The sequence below is a fragment of the Anarhichas minor genome, unplaced genomic scaffold (genome assembly GCF_050575085.1).
Source record: "Anarhichas minor isolate MPS153535 unplaced genomic scaffold, ASM5057508v1 ptg000011l, whole genome shotgun sequence".
NCBI classification, from domain to species: Eukaryota; Metazoa; Chordata; class Actinopteri; order Perciformes; family Anarhichadidae; genus Anarhichas; species Anarhichas minor.
The window spans coordinates 1,580,710-1,605,678 of NW_027466457.1; the positions used below are offsets into that span (position 1 = coordinate 1,580,710).

The 24,969-nt window shown below is 44.3% G+C and overlaps 1 protein-coding gene across 2 annotated transcripts in view; it reads left to right on the top strand.

Moving 5' to 3' along the window:
- The window catches only part of abtb2b (ankyrin repeat and BTB (POZ) domain containing 2b), a 43,131-nt gene that overhangs the window by 6,078 nt on the left and 12,084 nt on the right, over positions 1–24,969 (top strand). For both annotated transcript variants that reach the window (XM_076088837.1, XM_076088839.1), the window contains exons 2-3: positions 19,798–19,947; positions 23,336–23,546. In XM_076088837.1, coding sequence (XP_075944952.1) covers positions 19,798–19,947; positions 23,336–23,546 — 361 coding nt within the window. The remainder of the gene's footprint in view (positions 1–19,797; positions 19,948–23,335; positions 23,547–24,969) is intronic.

Here is a 24,969-nt window from a genome sequence, read left to right on the forward strand (position 1 = left end):
CAAAGAAAAAGACACACAGTGCTCCATTTCAGTTGTATAATTTGGTTGTTTCTGTGGCCATGCAGATCCGTTCCACCTGGCTTTTAAACATTTGTACAGAGGTCACAAAGGGTAAAGTCTCCGAGTGTCTGTCAAACCACAAATCATCAGTTTTCCTGCTCCTCTGCCTTGAAAAATCAATGCCAACCATCACATTTCTATAATTGCTAATAGGCATTAGCTGACATGCATCAGCCTCTCTGCCTGTGCGCTCATGCAAAATTGCAGCCAGTCGCTGCAGTCGATACAGAACCATTTTGTGGGTGATTTGGTTGTAATATTTAATTGCACACGAGCAGATCAGATGGGCAGACTGCAGGAGGAAGTGAGCAGAGAGAGCAGTGTGTAGTTTAAGTGGAAACAGATTTGTCTGACCAGGGATTGGAGATAATAACCCCTCGCTGTGTTCTCTGGTGAAATCTGTCGGAGGCACACCGACTGTGCTGGACGGAGCCATGGAGAGATGGAGCGTTTGATGGAGAGATGAAGCTGCAATCCCACACATCCTCTCTGATTGCCATCTCTATAGCCAGGTTGACCAAAGCCAAGCAGCTGAGGAAGAGATTGTGTGTATGCATGTTTGTGTGTACTTCCATCAGCCGGCACTGAAAATAAAAAGGACACTACTTCTTTTGGATGTTCTTCAGCCAAGCTAGGAAAGCGATGTTTTTCTTTTCCTTTTTTTTTTAACTTTCATGTCTAAACTGTTGTTTTTGTAACCGGGCAGAGAGAGGGAGCTTTTTGTGACGCTGTCAGTGACCTCTTTGTCCAGCGGAGTCAGAGCAGCCGTGTGTGGAGCCTGAATGGCGAAGCTCACGTATATCGCACTGGAAAAGCAAACACACCGGTCTGTAGACACACTGTTGCATACATGACTCTCTCCTCCTCTGGTCACCTTTCGTCTTTTCACGCTCAGATATCCATCACACACACACACACACACACACACACACACACACACACACACTAGTGAACACAAAAGTAGACCTTCAGGCATTTTGATTATTTATCTTACTGTCACTAAAGGTGACATGCAAGACAAACGGAAGCAAAACACTCCACAGGTAGGAAAACACCTCTGCACACTGATACCTAACACACACACACACACATACGCAAACACTCACGCTATGTTAGAAGCGGACAAATAGAAGAAGAGCCTCTTCCTTCTTCTTGCATAACTACGAAGGTTGTGAGTGTGCAGAGGGTGGAGTAAGCAAACATTTTTCAGTAGACAAAGACACTCTGTTCAAGACTTTCAATCCTGCTTCTTTACTGTTGAGTGCCTCACAGTTTTAGAGCCAAACGCCCTTTAAACGTAAACACATCAGTAGGAATATCTGCAGTGCTTCATATCTGCGTCCTACACTGCGAAATCTAGACCAGCCTCACAGACCATCTTCTATAGGTTGAGCAAAAGTTCACAGCTTGTATGCTGTTTGGAAACAGTTTCGCCAACACCCCAAACAGCCAGCCAATTTTCCAAAAGGAGAATTTGGAAAGAGAGAGAGAGTAAAAGAACACAAAGGAGACTGGAGAAGCAACAACAGCTTCTATGACAAGCTTGTTGATGAGTGTGCCAGCTTCAGGGGGCAAAGTGACCATCATGACAGGTTAACCGAGGCGTGTGCATGTGTGTGTCTTTATGTGTGATATGTCGCCCTCAGCCATAAGTAGGCCACCACCGCCTTTCACATTTCTTCTGCGTGCTTTTGCTTTCGATGCCTCGCTGTCGCTCCCATCTCTGTCTCTGTCCTCTGACACTGATGGTGTCCGTGCTTTTGAAAGGGACTGTGTGTGTGTGTGTGTGTGTGTGTGTGTGTGCATATTAGTTTGTGTGTGTTGGCCTGGATTTGCCTCTTCCGTCAGCAGAGTTGATTGAAGACGGACGGAGTGACGGTAAACACAGGCATCCTTTCACAGAGTGGAGACTGGGTGCCTCGTCATGTTTGATGCGGCTCTCTTTGGAATGAAAGCACAAGGACGGGAGGGGTTTGCTCTTTCTTACTTTTCTTGAAAAGTCCAACGACCTTCCAGTGACAGGAATAGATGCAGTATGTCTCCATAAGTTTTTATTGCAACTATGAAACGGGGTAGGCTAATTCTCTCTCACCACCCTCCCCTCTCTCAACTGTCTCGTCTCTCTCCATCAGACACTGGAATGTGTTTGTTTGCGCATCGAGCCAACAGCTTTGTCAGCAACAGCGCAGACGTAAACATCAAAGCTCAGCGGCCTGTTTGAATCCCCTTTGCCCACATCACAAGATGCGTCGCCCCTCCCCCCCCCCCCCGAGTTGTGCTGATAACCAAACCTCGTTGGGTTTTTAAGTAATCTAGGTTTTTCACTCTGAGAGTTTCTCCTGGTATGCTTTCATTCTACACCATACAAAACATCACGCCAGACTCTTCCAACTTCCTTTTGACTCTCTACTTTGTATCCGTGTGGTTTCATTGTTGTTTGAGGTTGTTCTCAATCCACATTGATCTCAGTCTCGGGCCCTGGCCCTAACCTTGTCTGTTCATCTCTCCTGCTTTCCCGTACCTTACCCTGGCCTCTTTATACTTCCCACTTGTTCTCTACAGTGAAACACAGGCTACATTTACATTTTATTTGACAAAACTTTTGCTTTTCCATCTGCAACCAGCGCCGTCTCCTAAAAACATCACCTGTTGGGTCAAGGTCAGCCAGATAAACGTGCTGATTTAAAAAAAAAAAAAAAAAAAAAAAAAAAGCCACAGCGGCTCGCACAGCGCATATTTAGCCGAAAACCATGTACAGTGAGGCTCCCTGGAATTCCCTCGTGGTTAGTGGAGGGAAGGGGCACATTTAGAGCAGGGCCATATGGAGAACACATGTGGGCACAGGAAAACAGACTCTGTCAAGACAGGACACCCTTGGCCATAGCCTTTAGTCTCTTTCTGTTTAAGTTCTGCACAGCACATGCACCACATGTGGACTTCTTCCTGGAATCAATATAAATAGTTCAGATCTCATTGGTAACCAACAGAAGATGTGTATTTTTAGGAAGGGGAACACAACACATAATTGGTGAAATGGAGAGGTAAATCATTTCAGAGTTGCGTAAACATAAAGGTTTCGATAATGTCTGCCCACACATAAGGCTGCTGCGATATGAAAAACCCAACCTGACACTTTGTGTGCGTCTGTACAGGATGTGTCTCTTTTGGGCATGTTCCCACTATTGTGGGTTACACATGTGTATAACTGTGTGCATGTGTGGGCACATGTCCATGTGAGCATGTGTTGAACTCTGCATCTGAATGTTTTCGGTGAATTAGTAGGCTGCTGTGTCTTTCTGTGTTGGTCTCTGTCTCTGTCTCCGTCTCTGTCTATCTGTGTTGTGTTGGCCATCTGTGGGCCACTGCACGGTCACAGACAGTGCTGGACATAATACACTCTAGCAGTGGTGGCCAAGTTTCCTCACCAACATTGAGATAATCTGCCTATTGAGCATTGGAGGGATGGAGGGGGAAGAGGGAATAGGGCGGTGTGTGTGTCGGAATTTCACACTGATGAAAGGATGCCTTGTTTGAGGGCGGAATTTTCGTTGGTTCAACTTGTGTCAAACAGCTAAGTCCGTGTGAGGATGATGCTCATCTACATAAGATGGGTGCCCACTGTTTTCCCGTTTGTCAGTGTGGTTGAACCTAATTCTGCCATGTGCCTTGTGCCTTTCAGTGCATAATGTGCGAATATGAATTAGACTATTAATATCGTGTGTGTCTCTGTCTATGCTGTGGAGCGGAGGCTGCAGAGGAAGTCAGTCAGACAGCCGTTAAACAGACCAGGGCTTAAGCCAGGCTCAGAGCACAACTCAATGCTTCTCCTTCTACTCCACCTCAAAGAGCAAAATAACAGCTTCTAAAACTGCCAACACGATCATCAACTCATCAAACCTGATTCTGTTTAACTCTTAGTAAACCCAATGGGATTATTAAACATGTTAGGATTGGACGTTTGTTCCACCCGCGTGGCCCGTAGACACAAGTGTGACTAATTTTGGCTCTATAGAACAAGCATTCTCATTATTATCCATGTGTTTCCCATTAGGTATGAGCCTATACAGTGCACATACTGTGTATATATATATATATATATATATATATGTGTGTCTGTGTGTCAGTGCCCTGGCCTTATGGTGCTTCTGTTAAAAGGGGCTGTAAAGACACCCTCAAAGGCAGCCTGACTGTAGTTAAATATATAATGCAAGTCCCAGCCAAGCATTCACTCTGGCAGGGGTGAAGAAGAAGGAAGTCGTGGAGCTGGAGAGGTCAACACACCGTTCTGCCATTAAGCAGACTCCTGACAATTCTACGCTCAGTCTTTAGTTAAAAGTCTGCTTTTGGTATATGGGAATATCTCTAACTCTCCAGAAGGAGTCTTTCAGCAGCCCAGTCAGGTGCTAAGAAGGGGCGTGCGTTTCTGCATGATGGGGTTGAAGTGGGCAGATGTGTCAGGAGTTTAAAGTGGGAGGAGGGGGGGGGGGGGGGTCGGCCTTGGGGTCAGCAAGTCATAAATACTGTAACACCCACCCAGCCGGTCAGCTGAGCCCCAGCTGGAGTGTAAGGAGCTTTTACCCATAGAGGTGGTTTCATACAAATATGCCGACAAAGTTGTTTTATTTAATTGCTTTGACATAAGGTCTGCAGACAGGATCCTAAGGAGAGGCAATCTGATGTCAGGAGGACAATGGGACACTTTAAGGCAGTTAACAGAGAGGCTACCCCGCATGTGAAGGGAGGAGATGCCTTGCTGTGTCTCTGTGTCTCTGATAACATTGTGCAGCTCTATCTCGGTGTCTGAATAGACAAAGATTACACACAGAGCAGCACTCGCACACACACACACACACACACACACACACACACACACACTCAAAGAAAATCTGAAATCACTTGAGATAAGGACACAGACTGATAAGTAGGAAACAGGCAGACCGAGATGGAAAGGATTTACACTATCAGCATGTGGTGGGCTTTTCCTCTGTATGCAGGTGTGACAACGAGTGCTTCTTAACCTCATTATGATGTCTGTGTGATATCTGCTGCTGAGATTCCTGACATTCATCATGTCTGGATGGATAGCTATCATTTCCAACCCCATGCTGGGAGAGACAAACTTTCACGGAGGCCCCTCTTCTTGTCTTGACCCAATGGAAACCTCCCAAGAGCTCCATCTCTCTCTCTCTCTCCTCCCCCGCCTCCCTCCTTCTCTTCATTCTTCGTTCATCATCTCCTGCAGAAGGGAGCACGAGGAAACCAATAACACTGTACTTTGTGTATGTGAGACAGAATAGAATACAGATGTTTGTATGTCTCTGCATTCTTAACTACTGATGGACAGAGAAGAAATAGGGGCCCTGATGTCAAAACAATTTGACTTCAATCATTTCACAAGGTGTGGCACACTGCGCTGTTAAGTTAACAACTTTACCAGCAGAAGAGAGGGGAGACGTGTAAACAATGTGTTTTCAAATGGTTGAACATGTGGCGATTAAGACTCTTGTAGGTGCAGAAAGTGAGTCTGATGTATCTACCTGCTAAAGACAGAGAGAAGAGCAAAGCGGATAAAAAGGCACGGACAGTGACAAGCACTGAGACAAAAAAAACAAAATAAAAACAGAGCAGGAGATGAACCTGCCTTGTGGTTCTTGGCTCTAGTGCACTTCTGCTCTGAAGGCTGCAATTACCTTGTGACAGACTGGTGTTGGTAGCCAGAGAGTGGTGAGGTTAGCGTTTAGCTGGCCTGCACTGTGAGGTCAAGTACTATTCATGCCCTGGCTTGTGCATTTCTGCATGCAGCTCTCCATCGAACACTCTGCCTTTTCGGTTTGGGCTATCTTTGTCGCATATGAGTGCGTGCATGTCTGCAAGCCCGGTTTGCGTGTCACTGCAGTCTGAAAATCAAATCAGAGGAAAAACTGGCCTCCCCTCCCTCTCCTGTTCTCCAAGTTTTGTTTTTCCTTACGTCGCTTCTCCTCCTGTCTTTCACCTGTCTCAGCGGCCTTCTCTCTGTGCACCCTGCCAGCTCTCCTCTGGCCGAGGATCAGCCAGAGACTTCCTGCACAGGGCTTCTGGAGTCAGGCTCCTGGGAACCTGTAGCTCAGAGACAACGGCTGGGGAAGGCATCATTACACACACACACACACACACCAGGAGGCTGAAGCTCGATTTTACAAACTTGCACAGTAACATTGTTGGGAGAATGGTTGGTGGCCGTCTTCGTTTTCCATTTGCTTCTTTTAATAGCACCACTGACTTTCATTCATTCAAAATTGCTTCTAACACATGTTCTCCCCAGCTCCTTCCCATCTTCATTATGGTGTGTGTTATTTTCTTCCCATGTTTCTCTCAAGAGGCAAAAGGTAAATGTAGCTAATTATCACCCTGCAGTTTTTGCAAGCCCTTCTGAGACTTCACAGGATGAAATTGGAGAATGGGAGTTGTGTGTGTGTGTGTGTGTGTGTGTGTGTGTGTGTGTGTGTGTGTGTGTGTGTGTGTGTGTGTGTGTGTGTGTGTGTGTGTGTGTGTGTGTGTGTGTGTGTGTGTGTGTCTAGTTTAAGGCCTTGGATAGTTCAAACCCCCAACTCTGAACACTTGGCAAGCAGTTGAATGAAATATCCCACGAGCCTCTCCTGTCTGTCTGTCTAGCCATTTGTGGTGATGGGGTTTCCCAAGTGGGCAAAGCAGGGGCTGCTGTTTATCTTAGAATGAGACAGGAAGTACAAGAACGAAAAGTCAGAGCAAGAATTTAAAAAGAAATGAAGGATTGGGCAGAAAAAAGAGATTTTGACGAGTGAAAACCTGCTAGACAAATGCAGGAGGGGGTAGTCGATGAAGATCGTCAGGCCGCACACATGCTCAGCCGTCATCATCACACTCACAGATTTGTCACTCAGTCTGCTGTTTGCACAGGAGCTATGTGAGCATGTGCAAGAATTGTCCTCTCCCCCAACTTGTACACACAAACATTCCTCTAAAACACTCACACACCCACAGCACTCCTTTAAAGGGTCTCTGCTGGGCAGCCTGGTATCTCTGGGAAGGGTAGAGGGGTTTGTGTGTTTTAGTGTGTGTGGTCAGGATGTGGCTAGCAGCTCTCACGTGTCATGATTTACTAACAATACCCATGGTGCTTAAACCCTGACAGTCAGCACATATCACAAGTGGGTCGACCGTACAACGATCTGGAAACTTTCTCCCATTCCCTGATTTTGTTCACATTGTACAGTTTCACTCAATGAGTGTGTGTGTGTGGGTCTGATGATTTATCGATTGTTTCCTGCCAAGCTAGGTTTTATGAATTTCTGCGAAGGGCGTAGTTAATAATATACAATGTAGCCAGTCTAAATACCATACGTGAGTTTGCCAGGGTGTGAGTTTCTGTGTGTGTTGTGTGTTCGGAACGGCATAAAGTCTGTCTGCTATTATTTAGCCATTGTGGTTTGGGAAGGGTTGTGGGAACGTCAGTTGAAGTGAATTGACCGGGTCTTCTGCGATACTCGGGAAGAAATGCATTAACTCACGCACTTGCACACTCGTGAGAACTGCAGCTTCCTAAGCACTTAAAGGCCATCGGCCTTTGACTTTGATATTGCTCGTACTCCTTAAAGTGCTCTGTTTGTTAAAGCTCTGGTTTAATAGTTGGAAGAAAGATGGAGGTGATTAAAAAAGACAACATTCTCTCTCTCTCTCTCTCTGTCTCTCTCTCTCTCTCTTTCTCTCACTCTCTCGTGATATATTTCCTCGTCACCTCCATCTGCTGCTGCGAGAGGAGGCCATCACTGGGTGGTCCACAGAGACTCCTGAATCAGTAGCCTCTGGTGACCTACATAACACGCAGACACAAACACACTCATAAATAAACACACACATTGAGAGGCACAGACAGACGCATTAAAACAGACTGCGGAGATTAAGCATGTCTGAAGTTGTTTGAGATGACCTTATAAAGTATTTCAATGACTAACACTGAGTCAAGCTTGCCTGTAGCACCTGCACAGGCAACAGCTGGGAACACACACGGCAACAAACGCCACCTCTCGCACATATGCACACACACATGCGCTCACCTCCCACTGATTTATTTGTGTTGCTGCCGTGCTTGGGCAGAGGAATGTGTGAGCAGGTGCCCCCTGCGGAGAAGAAGCAGCAAACACTCTATATGTGAGTTGTTTGTATCGGAGTCGCGACACTGTTTGAAAGACAAGACTACAGCAGTGATGACTCGGGATGATGGATAATGCTTCAGTTGTTTCAAGCGTTAATTCTTCCCTTTGTTTACCATTTCTTTTTCTCATTGTGTTTTTTTTTTTAATCCATTCTTTATATTGCTAGTCGTCTCCCTCTCTAGCACAAAGTGTGCGAAAGAGTTCAGAGATGGTCACACAAGAACTTTCCACAGGAAGAGGAAAGAGTGATCATTTTATCAGTCGGAGCACTGAAAGACAACATGGATGGCTCCGCAACCATCAGCCGAACATCCGTCACTGGGAGCGCGTGTGTCTGTGCAGCACATACCGCGGTGGTTAAAATGAGGCAATGTCCACTCTGACTTTTTGAGTTTTAGCATTTTTGAGACAAGGAGAAGAGGTAAAAGTATTTAGTAAAAAGAAATAAAGAATGGAGAAAATAAAAGAAATCTGTGCATCGAAAATGTCTTTTCTGTTCTATTTTGTTATTATCTTGCAACCCCTTATTATTTAAGGTATTATTACCCCTTTATATCCATCTCGTCATGCATTGTGGAGGTCCCGACCCCCAGGTCCAGATCACTTGCACTGCAGGTGTTTAAGTACGTGTGTTCACGTTCACTTGTGTAACGATGACGTGGACACAATGAGGCTTTGTTCAACTTTTAGTGTGTCCCATAGCGCTGACCCCCATGTGAGCACTTGTCAGCTCGTGGACATTGAGGACGCTAGCATAAATGTGACTGTAGGACTTTGTGTGAATAAGTGTTGCTTTGTGGGTGAGAAGATTTGCGGGTCAAAATAAGAGGACGGACCTTTTTAGCAGGCTCCTTTTTGAGGTGTGGTCTCTCTCTCTCTCTCTTTCTCTCTCTCTCTCTCTCTCTCTCTCTCTCTCTCTCTCTCTCTCTCTCTTTTTCTTTCTCCCCCCCCCCCCGCTGTAAACCCCCTTTGGGGTCATACAGCCGGTTGAATGAGGTGCCTGGTCTGGCTAAAGGTAGTTTACTGCCTCCTGCTAAAGAGGTGGGACGTCCCGACACGCCCTGCAGGTCCCTAACACACCCAGGTCACACAAACACACACACACACAGAATATGTAGAGCTGCTATCTGTGCCCGGCTGTCATCTCCACAACTGACACATAGACACATGATTTGAATGCTTGGTGCATACCATGATTTAATCCTGTGCAAAAATGTGTGTCTGCACTTGGCGCATTAATCAGAATGTCACCATGTGTTTCTGGGGCTGGGTGGTCCATTGATTTATTGCCAGTATACGTCGCTCTCACACATGTTCCTACAGTGGCATTGATTTCCTGACTAATTGCTTGAGGTACTCTGCCCACTCTAACCGGCCGATGTTACGACCCATGCGCATCCCGTCCCAGCATCGAACTCTCACCTCTCTTCTGTCTTTCACAGCGAGGACAGTTGTTGTCAACAATGGCATGGACAATAGTAGAGTCAGTCAGCTGTAAATGGACCAACCCTACTCATCACTGCAGACAAAAGAGCTGCGGGCCTTTTGAACAAAGCTCTTTTCTGTTCACTGCCCGCGGCTGTAAAATGCTGCTGAGTTGCGATGCCCATGAAATCATGCAAACTCATCCCGTCTGTTTATCTTATCCATGGCAGGTTATAATGGGATGTAGTGGGGGTGGTTGTTCTTTCTTAATGCAGTCTTTATTGGAGCATGATGGTAGTAAGAGGGTTAATGCAACAGTGCTCTGCAAATAGTTTTCCCTCTAGAAGTAAATGTAGCCTCTCTTGTTTATAGCGCTGACTGTGCATGTTTTACTCACTTAAACTAAGATATCTGTAGCCACTAATGGAAAGTTACATACTGCATCTACTCAAAGTTGAGGTACATAGAAAACACATATGTTCTAGGACTAGCCAACAGTGTATAAAGCAGTGAGCGCCACTTGATCAGCTTCAACATTAAAATGCTACAATAATATAAGTATATTTTTGCGTGTTTTTATTATTATTTTTAAGTTGTGGTAAAACTATTAACTTAAGAGAGGACCTGAACTCTTATTCCACCACTGTCTCTGTAGTTGATGCAAGTATAAGCCACACCTTGTAGCAGACACAAACATATACTGTACGACACACTTGTCTGTGCGGCTGCCCAGAAAGTGGTTTGCCTTTCCTTTCCTTAGCCTTTTCCACTCTGCTGTGAAACTCAATCCGAAGATTAAGTTTGAAAGAGAGAGTAGGAGAAAGAAGGCAAGGAGTGACTGAAAGAGTGAGCGAAGCTCCAGTCCTGGTCGCAACACTTCCACCATCCCCCTTACCCATGCTTTTCCCCCCTCGTTTGACTCACCCTGTTCTGCGTCATGACTTTGCTCTCTACCCAGCCCAACACGGAATGTTAATCGGCAGAAAGCTGCTTTAGATTTACAGTGGGGAATTCGGATCCAGTTCTTTGAAACGTCAAACTCCTAAGACCCTCGATCAAGACCTCTTGTTGGACTGTGAGAACCATGATGCCGCAACAATAGTTATGAACTGAACAGTACCTGTGTCTGCCTGTGGAAGTCACTCTGGTGTGAGAGGCCCAGCGTGACTCCCGATGTGTGTTAATTAATATCTGAGCTGATGTGTGAATGCTTAATTTAGTGTGTAAGAGAAGAATTAGGGAGGAGAGAGAGAGAATCAATCTAATAAGTAATCAGTGAGTCAGACATGAGCCTTATATGGATGTTATCCTGGCAGCGGCTGAAGTGATAATGAATCAGCGGCACATGCGTGTGTGTGTGTGCGCGACACAGACACAGAAGTGTCTCATGCTGAGGTTATTTCAGTCTTTATATTAGCGTCATCTTTTAAAGGTGAAATGTTATCAATGACGAAACTAATGAGCAAGCATGAAACAAATGCAAGCTGTGATTAATCTGCAAGTTAGGTCTGTCAGAAAAAATGGATAAAGCTGATAAGCCACGTTAGGAAGTTGCACGATGTCACTAAAACAATCCAGTTTAGGCTACTTTACCTGGAGTTTGCATGCAAGGGATGCCAACTGACGGAACTGAGTGTGCGACTGTGAAAATGAGGGAGCAGATGAAGCTCGAGTGTGAATTGGTCCTGCCGGCTGAAAACATCTGTGAGCCTTACAATTCTGCATTTTCACACAATTAATGTTTAATCCCTCCCTGCCCACTTTCAAACCTTTACGTGCAGACTGGCCAGAGTGCAAATATGTTAAGTGGTTGCTCAGCTTTTTTGCTGTTAATTATAAGTTTAACGCTCGCACTATTTAATTCCATTATAGAAATACTTCACATCTGGCAAACACCAAATGGCCCAAAGTTCATGTTTATTTGATGGTGAGTGGTTTCAAACATCCATCAGGAGCACTGTTAGGGATCTGAGAGATTCACACAGCCAACTGGCCAGTGGAATTTTAACTGTAGTTTCCTCTCCTGAAAATAATATCAACCTCCAACTCAGTCTTGAGTAACGTGATTTACTGATGGTAGTGTGTGTGTGTGTCTGTGTGTGTGTGTGTGTGAGAGTGTGCTACTGACGACGGCAGCGATCTAGAGTTCAGTTTCAGGCCTTTCCTCAATGAGCATGTTGTCTGCCATCCAAACTGACTGACTCTCTGTTCTCACTCTCTTGAGGGTCCAGCTGAGAGAAAATGAGCTGATCACACAGACAGAATGGGAGCAATTAGTGCAAACACACACTCGCGTGCACGCGTCGTGCCTCTCTGCCCAGCCCGCTGCCCATAGTGTTACTTGTCGGAAAAAACTGAATAGAGGGCAGCTTGTTCTTAAAAGGGAGGTTAACTGTTTCTTTTTAAAACGGGCAAATAAAACAGCCAGCCCTTGATCTGTTCCAGCCAATAAGGTCCCGTCTTTACTATGGTCACATGTGAGCGGTTGACTTTTAAAAAAAAATGGTACTAACGAAATTGTTCTCCAAACCGAAGTGCATGCATTGCCACCATTATATCTTGCCCTCCTCTTGAGCTTTTATCCGTCAAACACTTCACCTCTTGGCAGTGTTTTCGACGGTGACATCATCTCAAAAGCAATAAGTGGATTTGATTATGAGAGGGCGGATTTGAGGTTATGTTTATGTGGATGTGTTATTGCAGGGTGTGTGTAATATCCGTCGCCCCTGTGTCATAAAGGAAACAAAACCAGCCTCCACATACAGTATATTGTATTTCCAGCCCCAGCAGTGTACAATAAGCCAGTGAAACCTATAAACCCTAGAGGTCCAGTAATGGAGCTATACTGTCCCTTTGCTGCACATTATGAGAAGTGGCGTCACATATGGAAACGGGGGAATGTTGAACGCGACTAGATAGCCACAGGCACCACAGTTGGCCAGGAATGTAAAGTATAAAACATGATTAGCGAGAGAAGGAGGGAGAGTGAAGGAGGGGGGGAGAGGATAGGGGGGAGAATGCTGAAGTCATGTTTAGGATTAGGGTTAGTTGTATAGAGGAGCTTATGGAGATATTCTTCAGGGCTGTGGGAAACCAAAGCCGTCTTCAATCCTACCACTCCTAATTCGTGTGTGTGTTTGTGTTTGTGTGTGTGTGTCTTTTTTCCGGGGTGGTGGTAGGCATGTTTTTGCTGACCACATATACAGCTCAACAGTTGCACCTTGGCACTGTTAGAACCACTTTTAGTCCAACTGAAATCAAATTGCATTTTCTTTTGTCTGGCGACCCCGATCGGGGGGATACCATGAGGTATCGGCCTGCGTAGACCTCATTAGTTTTCCTGCTGAAGTCTCCTTCTCATATAACTTTCTCATATAACTTACAAACATGAACGCAGGTCTTGTCCGGCACCTTAAGTCGTTGCACGAGCAACCGAATAAACAAACAAACTTTCACCTGGGTGAATTGCGTCGCTAACGTCATTTTGCAGGCTGGACAGTTGATTAGCTGCTCAGCTGCTGCACATCAAACGTGCACGTAAATGGACCTGCAAATGTCACTTTGGTCTGGTAAGATGCTGGTGTGGTCCTGTTTCAGCTGCTGTCAATCAAACAACTGACTGGAGATTAAAAAAAAGGGAGCATTTCTGATATTTCTTCCTTTTTATTATATAACAAAAATCTATTAACAATATGTTTTAAAAAGAACATGTTGGCCTTATTTTTCACTACAAAAAGGGATGAATAAATGTGATTTCAGTTGGACTTTAAAGCCAAAAGCTTAATGCTGGATTACAGCAAAAGTCTGAGAACAGCAGGCAGCTCAGGCACATGAAATCCTTTTTAACTCTACGTGTGTTTCCTTCACATTCACCAAAGTTAGGAACTTTCCTATCGTTCCATCTTAGCTTGGGTCTTGCAGTGATTAATGATGTGTGTGGGTGTTCTCCCTCACTGACTTAAGGGAAGCCCCCTTTTACACAGCTGATAAGGTTACTTCCTCTTTTAGCCCCAGCTGAGCGCCACCTCTGACCCGTGACCCCTTATAGCCGGGGGTCACCAGAGGTGTCTGGGGACACCGACCAGACCCCACATCTCTCGTCTGTCTCGGTCTGGCATTTTATCAGACCCTAACAGGCGTGTGTGAGTATGCGTTTGTGTGAGTGAGATCGGTAATTGTGATGCCTTTTTAAATCGGAAACATCTCGAATCGCTCACACGAATATTCAAGTGAAAGGTGGAGTGTACTGTAAGCAGCGTCAGCTTATGAATGCTTCTCTGTCTGCCCTCAAATCCACAAAGGTAGTTTGTATTTTGAAAGACATGCTTATATGCTAAGATCTCAAACTACTGATTATTTTTTGCCTAAATACTAATGAACCACTTTACATTTCTAAATGCCCCTCTGTCCCACTTGAATTCTGTTAAGATAAGGAACGGGTTGAGGGTCCACCAGAGCAAGCAAAGACATGGATATTTTTAACCCTGTATGCTGAAACTCAGAGAGACGTACAATAAAGTTCATTCATCAATCTCACTGTTATTCGCTCAGAAAATCATGCGCAGTGCTTCCAACAGAAGACCTGTGTGTTGCACAGAATCTTTAAGAAACGGTGAGAGGAATGTGGTGTGTGTGCGAGAGGTTGGATGTGAGAAAAACAGGTGTTTTGGTGGTTTTAAAGTGTGGAAAACAAGAGGTCGGGCTTGTGAGTGAAGGGTCACGTCTGGCCTTTGGGTTCCACTGACATGAAATAAAGCACGAGCATACGTGGGTCTTTTGTTGTGTGAAAGACACACTCTCTGAAAAACAGAGGAGAGCAGGATACTGTGGGTTGATACACACCCAATAACAGCTCGGCCAAACACTGTACTATTGTGTGACTGTCCAGCCTCCACACAGGGACTAGCGCATAGCCTCCTGGCCCAGAATCAGAGCTTCTTCCTGGGCAGGGGAAGTGCCTTTGAAGCCCCCTTTCCCTGACTTGCTGATCCATCCACCCTGTCATGAATGAAGAGGCTGTTAATAGAGACAAAGCAGGTGCTCACTGCTTTGTGTGTGTGTGTGAGACAGTTTTTCGCCAAAGCTGATCATGTCCTTCTGTCTTTCACACACTCTCCACGGTAGACAAAACAAATCCGCACACACAGACCAATTACAGTCCAAGAATGCAGTTTTATCTGGGCTGAGCTGGTGGAAACAGAAATGAAACTTGTTATATTGTTATGCGCTAGTAGCAATACAAACTAACTTGTTACTAAATATTTTTGGATGCATCCAATCTCAAGTATGAATGTCATTTTCTACTGATAAAGTCTTTTCAGTGAAATGGTTATGATATTTATTCATGAAAGCTTGGCTTAGTGAGCAGATGGTCCAAAGCAGATTTGAAATTTCAAATTCATTCCAATGTCAATTCACGGTATCAGGGTTTCGCCATGCTCTGAGAATTTAGAGCGGTTTCTTTTCTGGCCGGTTATTGAAGGTGAAACCCAAATATCTTCCAAATATTTGCTGATAAAGTAGGCATGTGAAGCAGTAATGTCGTAATGTCCTCCAAAGCCTAGAGATGTTCTACCCCAATGCAGCTACCAAGCATGTGTGCAAAAAACACAAAATGGTGACATTGGGAGATAACACGAGATATGACAAGAGCAACAAAGAATGAGAGTCGAGGCGTGTGGGAAAGGCAGCGGTGTGTTCTGTTAACTCAAAGTGTTTGCTGGCACGTTTTATTAGCGAGTCGCTGTTCAAAGTTGTTGTGATGTCCTGACAATGGATGGCAATTTGATTTGACGTCGATATTACGAAAGTGATATGACTCATTAAAGCACCTAATTGAGAGTGGCAGTTTCAAAAGTTTCAAAAAAGTTTCAGTCAAATAGAAAGTACTTTTTCTGACCTTGTTGTGGCAGTTTGTCCAGCATCATTGTGAGTGATATCTTGGCTGTGCTCGGAGGAGCCGTAATGTTTTTGAGAGATAGTTTGGACGGGCCGGGGACTGCCACAGGCTTTGTGGTAAGTTTCAGCTGTGATTTGTAGCTGTGATTCCCACATGACATTTGCAGGGTCAACCACGGAAATGGAACCATAACGGCCGCAAAAGAATGAATCCCTTGTGCCACTTGTCTTCCCCCTCCTCACCCTTTTCCCAGTCTCCCAGATATCACTGTCTTCTCCCCCCCCCCCCCACATATCCCTCCTCTGCATGACTCATTCATCTTCCACCAAAACTCTACAACCCTCAGTACCTCTCCTCCTCTCAGCTTCTACTGTCCTCCCCTCCTCTCTGTCTTATCCAAAGAAAAATGATGCACATGGTGCTGGAGCTGCCGCTGGTGCTCGTGATATTAGTGGTGGTGGTGGGGACAGGCCCTGGTTGGCTTGCGGACCTACATCAGGACCCGATGACGCAGGCTTGGGGTTCAGCGGTGAAGCGAGCAACGGGGTGGGACTGTGGGAACTGCTGAGAGTGTGGTGGTGTGTGAATATTTGCCACATGCTTTGAACGAAGATGGCAGAATCAATTGAAACTATATTAACATTTCAAAACATCTTGCTTTTGTTCAAGACGTGTGTATTTCAGGCACGTTAAATATAGGCTAAAGATGAATCTGTAAATGTACACGCAACTTCCGCACACCATTGCTCACTCCCATAGACACGCAGTCCTGCGCACACCTGCCGACACATCATTTTTTCACGCACACCCTCACCCACACTAATGAGACAGTATCTCTCAGAATGGCTTTCACACCTCCGGAGGCATGAGTCTCTCTCACATAAGTAGTAATAAAGCCATTTCTGAACGAGGTATTCACATTACCATACAGTACCAACACCTACTACTCTGTCATGGAGGCGGCTGTAGTTTAAGTGGTCGTAAAACATGTTGATGTACACACAGCGAGTCCGTTCAGGGGAGTAGAACATGGAAAAGTTAACACAATAATGTTCGGTCTCTCGAGCATGCAGCCATCGCTATGAACAACTTCCAGCTTATTTTTCTGTGAAAAGACAGTCCAAGGCCTTTAAAGTTGAATAGCTCCAGATGCTTCACCCACGTTTATATGTTCTCAGTGTCATTTTTAGGAATGATAAACAGGCTAAGGCAAAGCCCTCATCATAATTATCAAAATACCTGAAGTGAGATATAAAAGAGGGGCAACCATACTTTATATGCACAGACGTGTGTGTGTGTGTGTGTGTGTGTGTGTGTGTGTGTGTGTGAGCGGACAGGGATGTGTTGAAGCTTGTCTACTGTTGGTTGTCTGATGCGCACGTTCTTTGTAGCAGTGGTACTCTGCTGGACTCAGCCGTTTCCATTGTGTTGAAACGGGGAGTCAGCACATATTATGCAGGTCACATGGTGCAGAGAAAGTACCAGAGAGAGGTGGGGGGGGAACTAAATGAGACTTTAATTCTATCAATATGTTTTTCATTTAAGCACTTAGGGCTGCCCACTTATAGTCGATTAGTCAACTAACTCAATTTTGGTCTAGTTTCTTTGTTTTTTCATACTGAATGACTTATTTCCAAAAGATGTATGAGCACCACTCACTGAAACATACTGTACATCCAGCTCCCATTTTGCAACAAAACATTTAGTATCCAAAACGTGCTGATATCACAGTCGCTGCCTATATTGCATTTCATGAGTCAGGATACGTTATAATTGTCACTCTCAAATATCTCCTCTGCTACTGAGCTTTGTGTATACTTGCAACCTGAATTTAAAGGTAGTCAAAGTCTGGGCATACCTTTGATGCATACCTGGGTGACTCCCTGCTTATTTGTTTCCTTTGGGCACAGTACATGTTTACTGTCAGCACATTTAGCTGCATCTCCCACAATTAACAGTGCAGAAAGATGTATGTAGGCAAGACGAGTGGATTCTGTGAAAAGGTTTATTGGTGAGCCGCTGGTTTTTATAATATTCAGTCCTTTGCCTAGATTCAGTCTGCTCATTTTTATTCTCAGTTCAGTCTCATCTTGTGTCAGGGGATGCTGAGAAAAAGAGACTTCAGAGTAAAATGATGGGAGTTTTTTTCTTTCAACAACTCTCTCAGATTCCAAAAGAGGACACAGTTTGCCGGATGCACATGGGAATGTCATTTTCGGGATGGCAGCCCATGTTTTCCCCTTTGGGAGAGTAGAGAGAGTTTGAGATGAGGCGTTTTTCCGCAGGCTTTGTAAGTAAATCACAAACCTGCCCAGATCATTTCTCTTCTTTTCCATTTCTTTTTTCCTATCCCCAGCCATCACCCACTCATTTCCTCTGGCTTGGCAGAGATCTTTCGTTTGCTACTGAAGCCAAAATAAAGGTTAACCTTTGGGCAGCTAACCGTGTTCACCCAGATTGACAAGCGGCACAGTAGCTAACGGCACACTCTGGTTCTTACATAACCACATATTGCTCCAGACAAAGCTACTGATGAGGGTGTGGGAGCCAACATCCAGCGAAGAGATACTAATAGGCTGAAAACAGCAGTCCACATGTTCTTTCCTTCACTTGTCGCCGTTTCTCTCCGTTTTAACTGGAAAACAACCATCAGAAGGGGGTTGCAGCTGTGAAGTAGTAGGATGACATCCTCAGGTTATAAAAGAATGATGTTACCTCCTCACCGGCATTAAGTCTGACAGCCAGCTGTCACGTAAAAAATATAAAACCAAACTTGTTGTTTAACTGCTACATAATATAATCTGTCTGTTATCTGTTTTTTTATGGAGGGGAGTAAGTGATACTCCTTGGACAGATGTTCTCCTGAACATCATGCATTGTCTGGTAGATAGGTTTGATAGAATCTAGACATAAAAAGGATGCCTTTCATTGGTTCTACTGTAGGTATGGGGCCGGGCGAAAAGACAAATATCTTCTATCACGAGAAAAGGTCATTTCATATCTCGATAACAATATATACCACGATAAAGCATGTTTTGTTAATTCAATAAATGAAAAGTCTATATGAAATAACCACATGGTAGAGACCATTTTACTGTACTCCTGTGTGAATTAAATACTCAACGAATGAAAAGTACTATATTTATATAATATATATTCCTATTTAATTAAGAACGTTAGTTCAAAATGAATATAACAGTTCCAAGTGAAATTATAGAGAAAAAATTTCTAAATATTTTTAACTAAACACGGACTATATATTTACGTGCATGTACACAGAGTAATCAGATTAAGAAGTTTGATTTAACATTTTATCAGATTCCCTGAAAAATAACTAAGTAACCATAACTGTAAGATGATCCTTTCACCTCCTTTAAAGTCATTTCAATTTAGTTTTTAAGTATTTACATCCAGTTCATCAAAGTCCTCCCACCCAGAGCCAAGACTTTAAAATCATCCGTACAACATTTTACTGCAATGTGTTAGCGAAGGATGTTTTTTCTATACAAATCTAATTAAAAGTCATCCTTTCATTAGCACATTTGTTTGTTTGTCATCTGTGTGTGTGTGTGTGTGTGTTAGTGTAATAAAGGTCAGGGGTGGGTAGGGTCCTGGGCTTCTGGTGTTCTTTGACCCTGTCAGCACTCTGTTGATTGATGACATCCTAAATGTCTAAATATGAACCCCTCGTCCTATATCACTTGAGAGTCATATCAGCTTTAACTATCATGCATCTACTCGTCTATAACATCCTCATATTACTAATGTCTTCAGATATTTGCAAAATATCTGCAGATATGCGTGTCAGCATCAATCGTGTACAGTATGTGTAGTATATGTTGTGTAATGCTTGTTATTTTTAAAGGGAAATAAATAGATTTGTTAACGTGATCTTAGTCTATCTTGATATTCCTGGCTGTGAGGCCTCGGCCTGCTTCTGATGCAGTGTGCATTTGTTTTGTTTGTATTAGCCTGATGTCACTGTGCGCTCTGACTATTTTCCTGAATGTTTTCAGAGCAAGGCTCATGTTCCCTCGTGTGTTTATTTGCCCTCAGCGGTGTGGGTTACATGTTACCAGGATTACAAACACACTGTGTAAATACCACTGGAAATTGTTTTGGGACTTCTGCCGAAGCAGTGTGGATGGATGCTGCTGAAGTTATGTTTGCTTGTGTGCAGCACCCCTCACAAACTTATCATATTAATCATGAAAGCCATTCTCTTTGTTTTTGTCTCCGTAGGGGTTTTGTCTCTCCCGGCCCATTTCAGTCCCTACACAGAGAATCAGCAGACGTCCGTGGACAGCAGGGAAGATGCCTATGCCCAGCTGGAGCTGAGGACGCTGGAACAGTCCCTGCTGGCTACCTGTGTGGGCAGCATTTCTGAGCTCAGTGAGTACACGTAGCTCATACTAGTGTGTGGTCCTGGATCTACTTTATATCAGCATTCTTTTTCAAATTTCATGTTTAATCTGTTGAATTCCTATGAGCTCTTTTAACAATCATAAAGGAACAACAGTGAAGCTATAAAACATTCTTGTTATCCCAGAAATAATAAACTAATTGTCATATTTTTTTGAAATACTTGACCATATTCTGAACACGTTCTCAACATACAGTGTTATTCCTACACTGGCTCTGGAAGACAGGAAAACTTTCTTCTGCCAAAAAGGCTGTTATTTCAGAGAGCCAAGTGCCGAGCAGAGATAATAGCGACTTTAAAAAATAAATAAAAATCTGGCTTGTGATAAGCCCCAGCGTGTGCTTTATTGTGAAAGTCATGTAAGTCATGTAAGTTCATGAGTGAAGTGATAATGCCTCAGTGGTAGGCAGTGTGCATCATTGTTAACACAAACTATCTGAATCTGTTTTCAAACACAGTCAAGTTAGTCAACATGGGAAAATGATCTTTACTAAGAAAGATTTTCTTTTAGAAACTTTGGTTTGAATTTTGTGCAGTAGATATATTTTATTTGGTACATTGACACAGTAGTGTGTTTATTGCAGGGTAGGAAATGAAATATTTTTTTTGGATGATTTTTTCCCCTGATGTTTGAAATTGGAGGTTTTTACATACACAATAACTCTGAATTGTGTTTTATGGGGCAAATATCTTGAAGCTGGGGGCAAGTTCGCCCTTTCAATCACATCCCTGATCCTATTTTTCAGTCCTATACATGAATTGGGTCTAGTGTAAATCTTTTGAGAGGTGAGGGACCTCCCTGGGATAAATATTGCCAGTTCTAAATGACCATGTTTCATACACATGGTTGGTAAACAGAGCAGCATGCAGACACACATGCACACAGTCATACTCTACTGTACGTATGGTTTGTTTAAACTGGAGGCTCTGCTGGAATGGGCAGATGATGGAGAGCTGGAATCAGATCATTAAAAAGTGAGAAAAAGACACGAGTAGAAAGAGATTGAAGAGAAGGAGGTGGGAAAGGTAAGAGGTGGGGGATTAGGTTTAAGGATGGAGTGCATATTTGCTAAAGGGGAGGGGAGGAGGGGGGTGAATGGAAATGATGGAAAGGTGAAGAGTTAGGTTGTCAGTGCAGCGAGAGAGGAGGAGGGATAGAGATTAGTGTTGGTGGGAGCGCGGATAAGTTTCCTTCTCCAAATGAGCTAACACTCTGCCATTTGTTCCTCGGGTACAAGGCCACGTTCATACACGGCCGTCGTTAGTGAGGCATTAAGAAAGTGCACACACACTCTCAAACACAGGCACACTCTTTCTCTCACTTGCTCAGTGGTCTCTTTGTGCCACATCTCTCTGGTGGTGTGAAGCTGGGCTGTTCTGGGCAGGGCTGGCATCCTTCAGACTAATTTGCGCCTACAAACACACACACACACACACACACACACACAGGCATGTATTCACCGATACCCATACACACAACAAAAACACAGAGGGTTTGGCACTCTGATCTGAGCCCAAAGAGACCAGGCAGACACAGGAGCATCTGTGCTAAGCTACTCAGTCCTGTTGGATCTCTAGACTGGTCTTGGCCGTACACAGGAACACACAGCATGCATTAACATACTGGATAATGGATGGCAGGGTACTGGACATTTCAGCTTAATGTGAAAAAAGTGTTGGAAATGTAGTGCAAGCATGAGACTGGCTCTGAAATTTCTGTTCGTACAAGTTTGAATGTTTCATTTTCAGCTCTGTGGTGGGCTTCACCAGATATGGGAAACTATGAGTACATGACCATCCGGTTAAGTAAGGGAAATATTAAAAATCAGGATTGGGCTAACCAAAATTGTATGAGCTTTGTGCTACAGCCTGTAAAGCCAATTGGCGATCTGGGGGTCACAGAGTCCAGACAAAGACCTGTGTCAACAGGTTTGTACTGAATTGACATCTTCTAATTATCTTATTATTTAAAACATTTAATTATCTTGCAACTTTGACCTAACAGGCTTATTTAGTCAATATGTGTTGGAAAAAGCAGGCATGTCACAGTTTTTTACTTCCAGGCTTCCACAAAGACTCCAATACAAGCTGTAATCTAAGAATGAAGGATTTCATATCCTTCTGACCCCTGGAGCGTAGTTTAGCCTCGGGGCACAATATGGGCTGGAAAGCCAGGGAGAGGCTGTCCGTCTTGGGCAAGAATTCCTCGGAGACCTCCTGGAGGGACTGCTGGTGGTGGTTAACACAAAGGAGGCCCTTCAGCTTGAAGTGGGGTCTGTTTTGGGAAGGCCGCTCCAAACTAACCCCCCTCGAAGTACCCCAAACCCTTTAATATCGACACACACACACACACACACACACACACGGCTGGACTCACCAGCCTTGGCCCCCTGGCTGCCTCTCACTCACGGTAATCTGGTTAGAAATTAACCCAGGGGTAATTATGTTAAATGAGCGTTACACGATCCCAAGTTCAAGCTGGCCTCCTTCTCTCACACTGCCTCTCTCTGCCCCCCCCCCCCCCCCTCCACATCTCCTCTCTGTGACAACTGATATTTTGTCTCTCCACCGTGCTCCTGCTAGTTATCTACAAGCTCTACTCCTTGCAGCCCTACGCCCTCTTTTCTTTGTGTTTTGTGCGTCTATTAATGTCTTCTTAGGTTGATATATTCCTCACATATTACACTCTACATCCAGTAATCTGAATTGGCCTTCATCCAAGTGCACGGGGTTGTCCACTTCGCTCACCGTGTGGGTGGGTGAATCCTCTGATAAGCTGCATATTTCGTGTGTCTTTATCCCGGCACGGCAGGAGTTTTCACACAAGCGGTAGTCATGACAGATTTAAGACTTCAGCACAGATCTTGTTTTTAATCACGTGACTGACTCCCACCTATCCAGGCCGAGTGCAGTGATTGAAACGCATCAATACAGAAACAGTTGAACGGTTCGTTAGAGCCTGTGGTCAGCTGTCTGTTAAGCCCATTAACTCCTTCAATGATTAAAGATGAATGGCTGTTTAGACTGGCCGTCTGGCTGTGCTTACTGATAATGAGACTGCTAATAGCAAATACCACTAGAGACATGGAGCGAGAGTAGACAGTGAAGGAGGGTTGGAGTGGTTTAGGAAAAGGGGAAATCCCGTTAGATTAGGAGCCCACAGGGTTTATACTGGGCACTAAGTAACTACTCTTGTTATAGTTTTAGTTTTTTTATGTGCCATTTGGCCCACAGTGTTCTCTGATACTGTATTAAGAAGAACTGAGTTAATGAAATGAACAAGCGTCATGTATTTATTAGAACAAATATCTACTAAACCATCGACCTCACATCTTTCTCTTATTTCCTTTGTTCCAGGTGACTTGGTGTCGCGTGCAATGCACCACATGCAGCGCCTGAGCTCAGTGCGTCTCGGACTGAGTCCAGCCCGCCACGCCCGTCCCCAGCAGCCCGTGTCCTGGTCGCCGGACGCCCTCCACACCCTTTACTACTTCCTGCGCTGCCCACAAATGGAGTCCATGGAGAATCCCAATTTAGATCCCCCACGCATGGCCCTCAGCAAGGAGAGGTGGGAGTCATGCATGTCCGGACAAGAGCGGTTTAGATGCTCTCCAAAGTGTATCACAGGCAGTGAGATAACTGATCTAATCTTCGGCAGTTCTTCCCCCCCCCCATTTCGGCTTTGGATACACCCTCAGATAATAGGCTTCATTGTATTCTTGATTTTCCTTTCATGCATTTTATGCTTTGATTTCCTGATCACATCTGAAATTAGACAGGATTTGATTAGCTCCATTAGGTTTACAGAAATGTGATTAATGGCAGCACACATTGCAAATACACAAACTCAAATACACCAACATCCAGCCTCGGAAATTAACAAACAGGTTCTAATCAAGTGAACAGCTTTTTCACAGACCGCCTTTCTTTCTTAGCCATTCCTGATTCCATTGCCCTCTGCTCATTGAAGTGTATGTAAATTACAGGCGAGCAAGAGACTCCAGGTGTTAATGTTAGTCTGATAGAAGGGTTCATTGCACCTTTCGAGTGTAAATTAGGCTGAAGACTGGTGATTTAAGGGGTTTTCAAGAGGTGCTAATGGTCTGTAATTGTGTTAGGGTCTCCTCAGATCTTCTTTGGGTTGCCTTTGGAGAACAATTCTGGTCATCCTTGTTTTATTTTCAGTACTTAGACAACTGGTTGACAGTATTTGGACAGCCTGCCTGCAGAGCAGTTGGCTAATTCTTGGCCTAAAATACAGCTGAGGAAATAGTTTTTCATGTTGCTGGGTTTCCACAGAAAGCAATGAGTAACACTGAACTGAGTCATGTCCCTTTTCCTCCGAAATGAACTGACGAAATATTTGGCTGCATAACAACATGTTATCACTAGTAATGGTGATATTCAGCTGCAGGTCAAATAAATGTGAGCGATAATGTGCTGTCAGTTAAGGTAAGATTATTAGTCTCACTTGTGCGGGAGAGAAAAGTACTTGCAGTCTGCCCACACATCTGGGCCCTGGTCTCACAGGACAGAAAGCACATGCATGTGTTCCAGAGTAACCATATGTTAAAGATGTCAGTGGAAAGTGTTCTTCTGTGTAAAGGTTAATTACACGTTTAAACAAATGTAGGGAGGCCTGTCTAAAGGTAGCACTCAAGCATGCAAACGGGATGCAGCTCCCACTTAAGTGTGTGTTTTCAGTTTGCTCTGGTAAATAGTTTTAACCTCTAGAAATGCATGTGTTTGTGATTGTTGGGTTATGATGAGGACATGGCATCTGTGAGATCATCCTACTTCCGTAAAAGTTTTGGTGATGAAATCAGCCAAATATCTTACCTAAACACACACACACACACACACACGTGTATACACTCAGAGCCAGCTGGCTCCTATACATTTAATAATGAACAGACACAGCGTGAGTGAGCAAAGGTGGGCTCCTCATTAGCATCAAAGGGAACAGCAAATACACGCCCCTCTTTTCACTA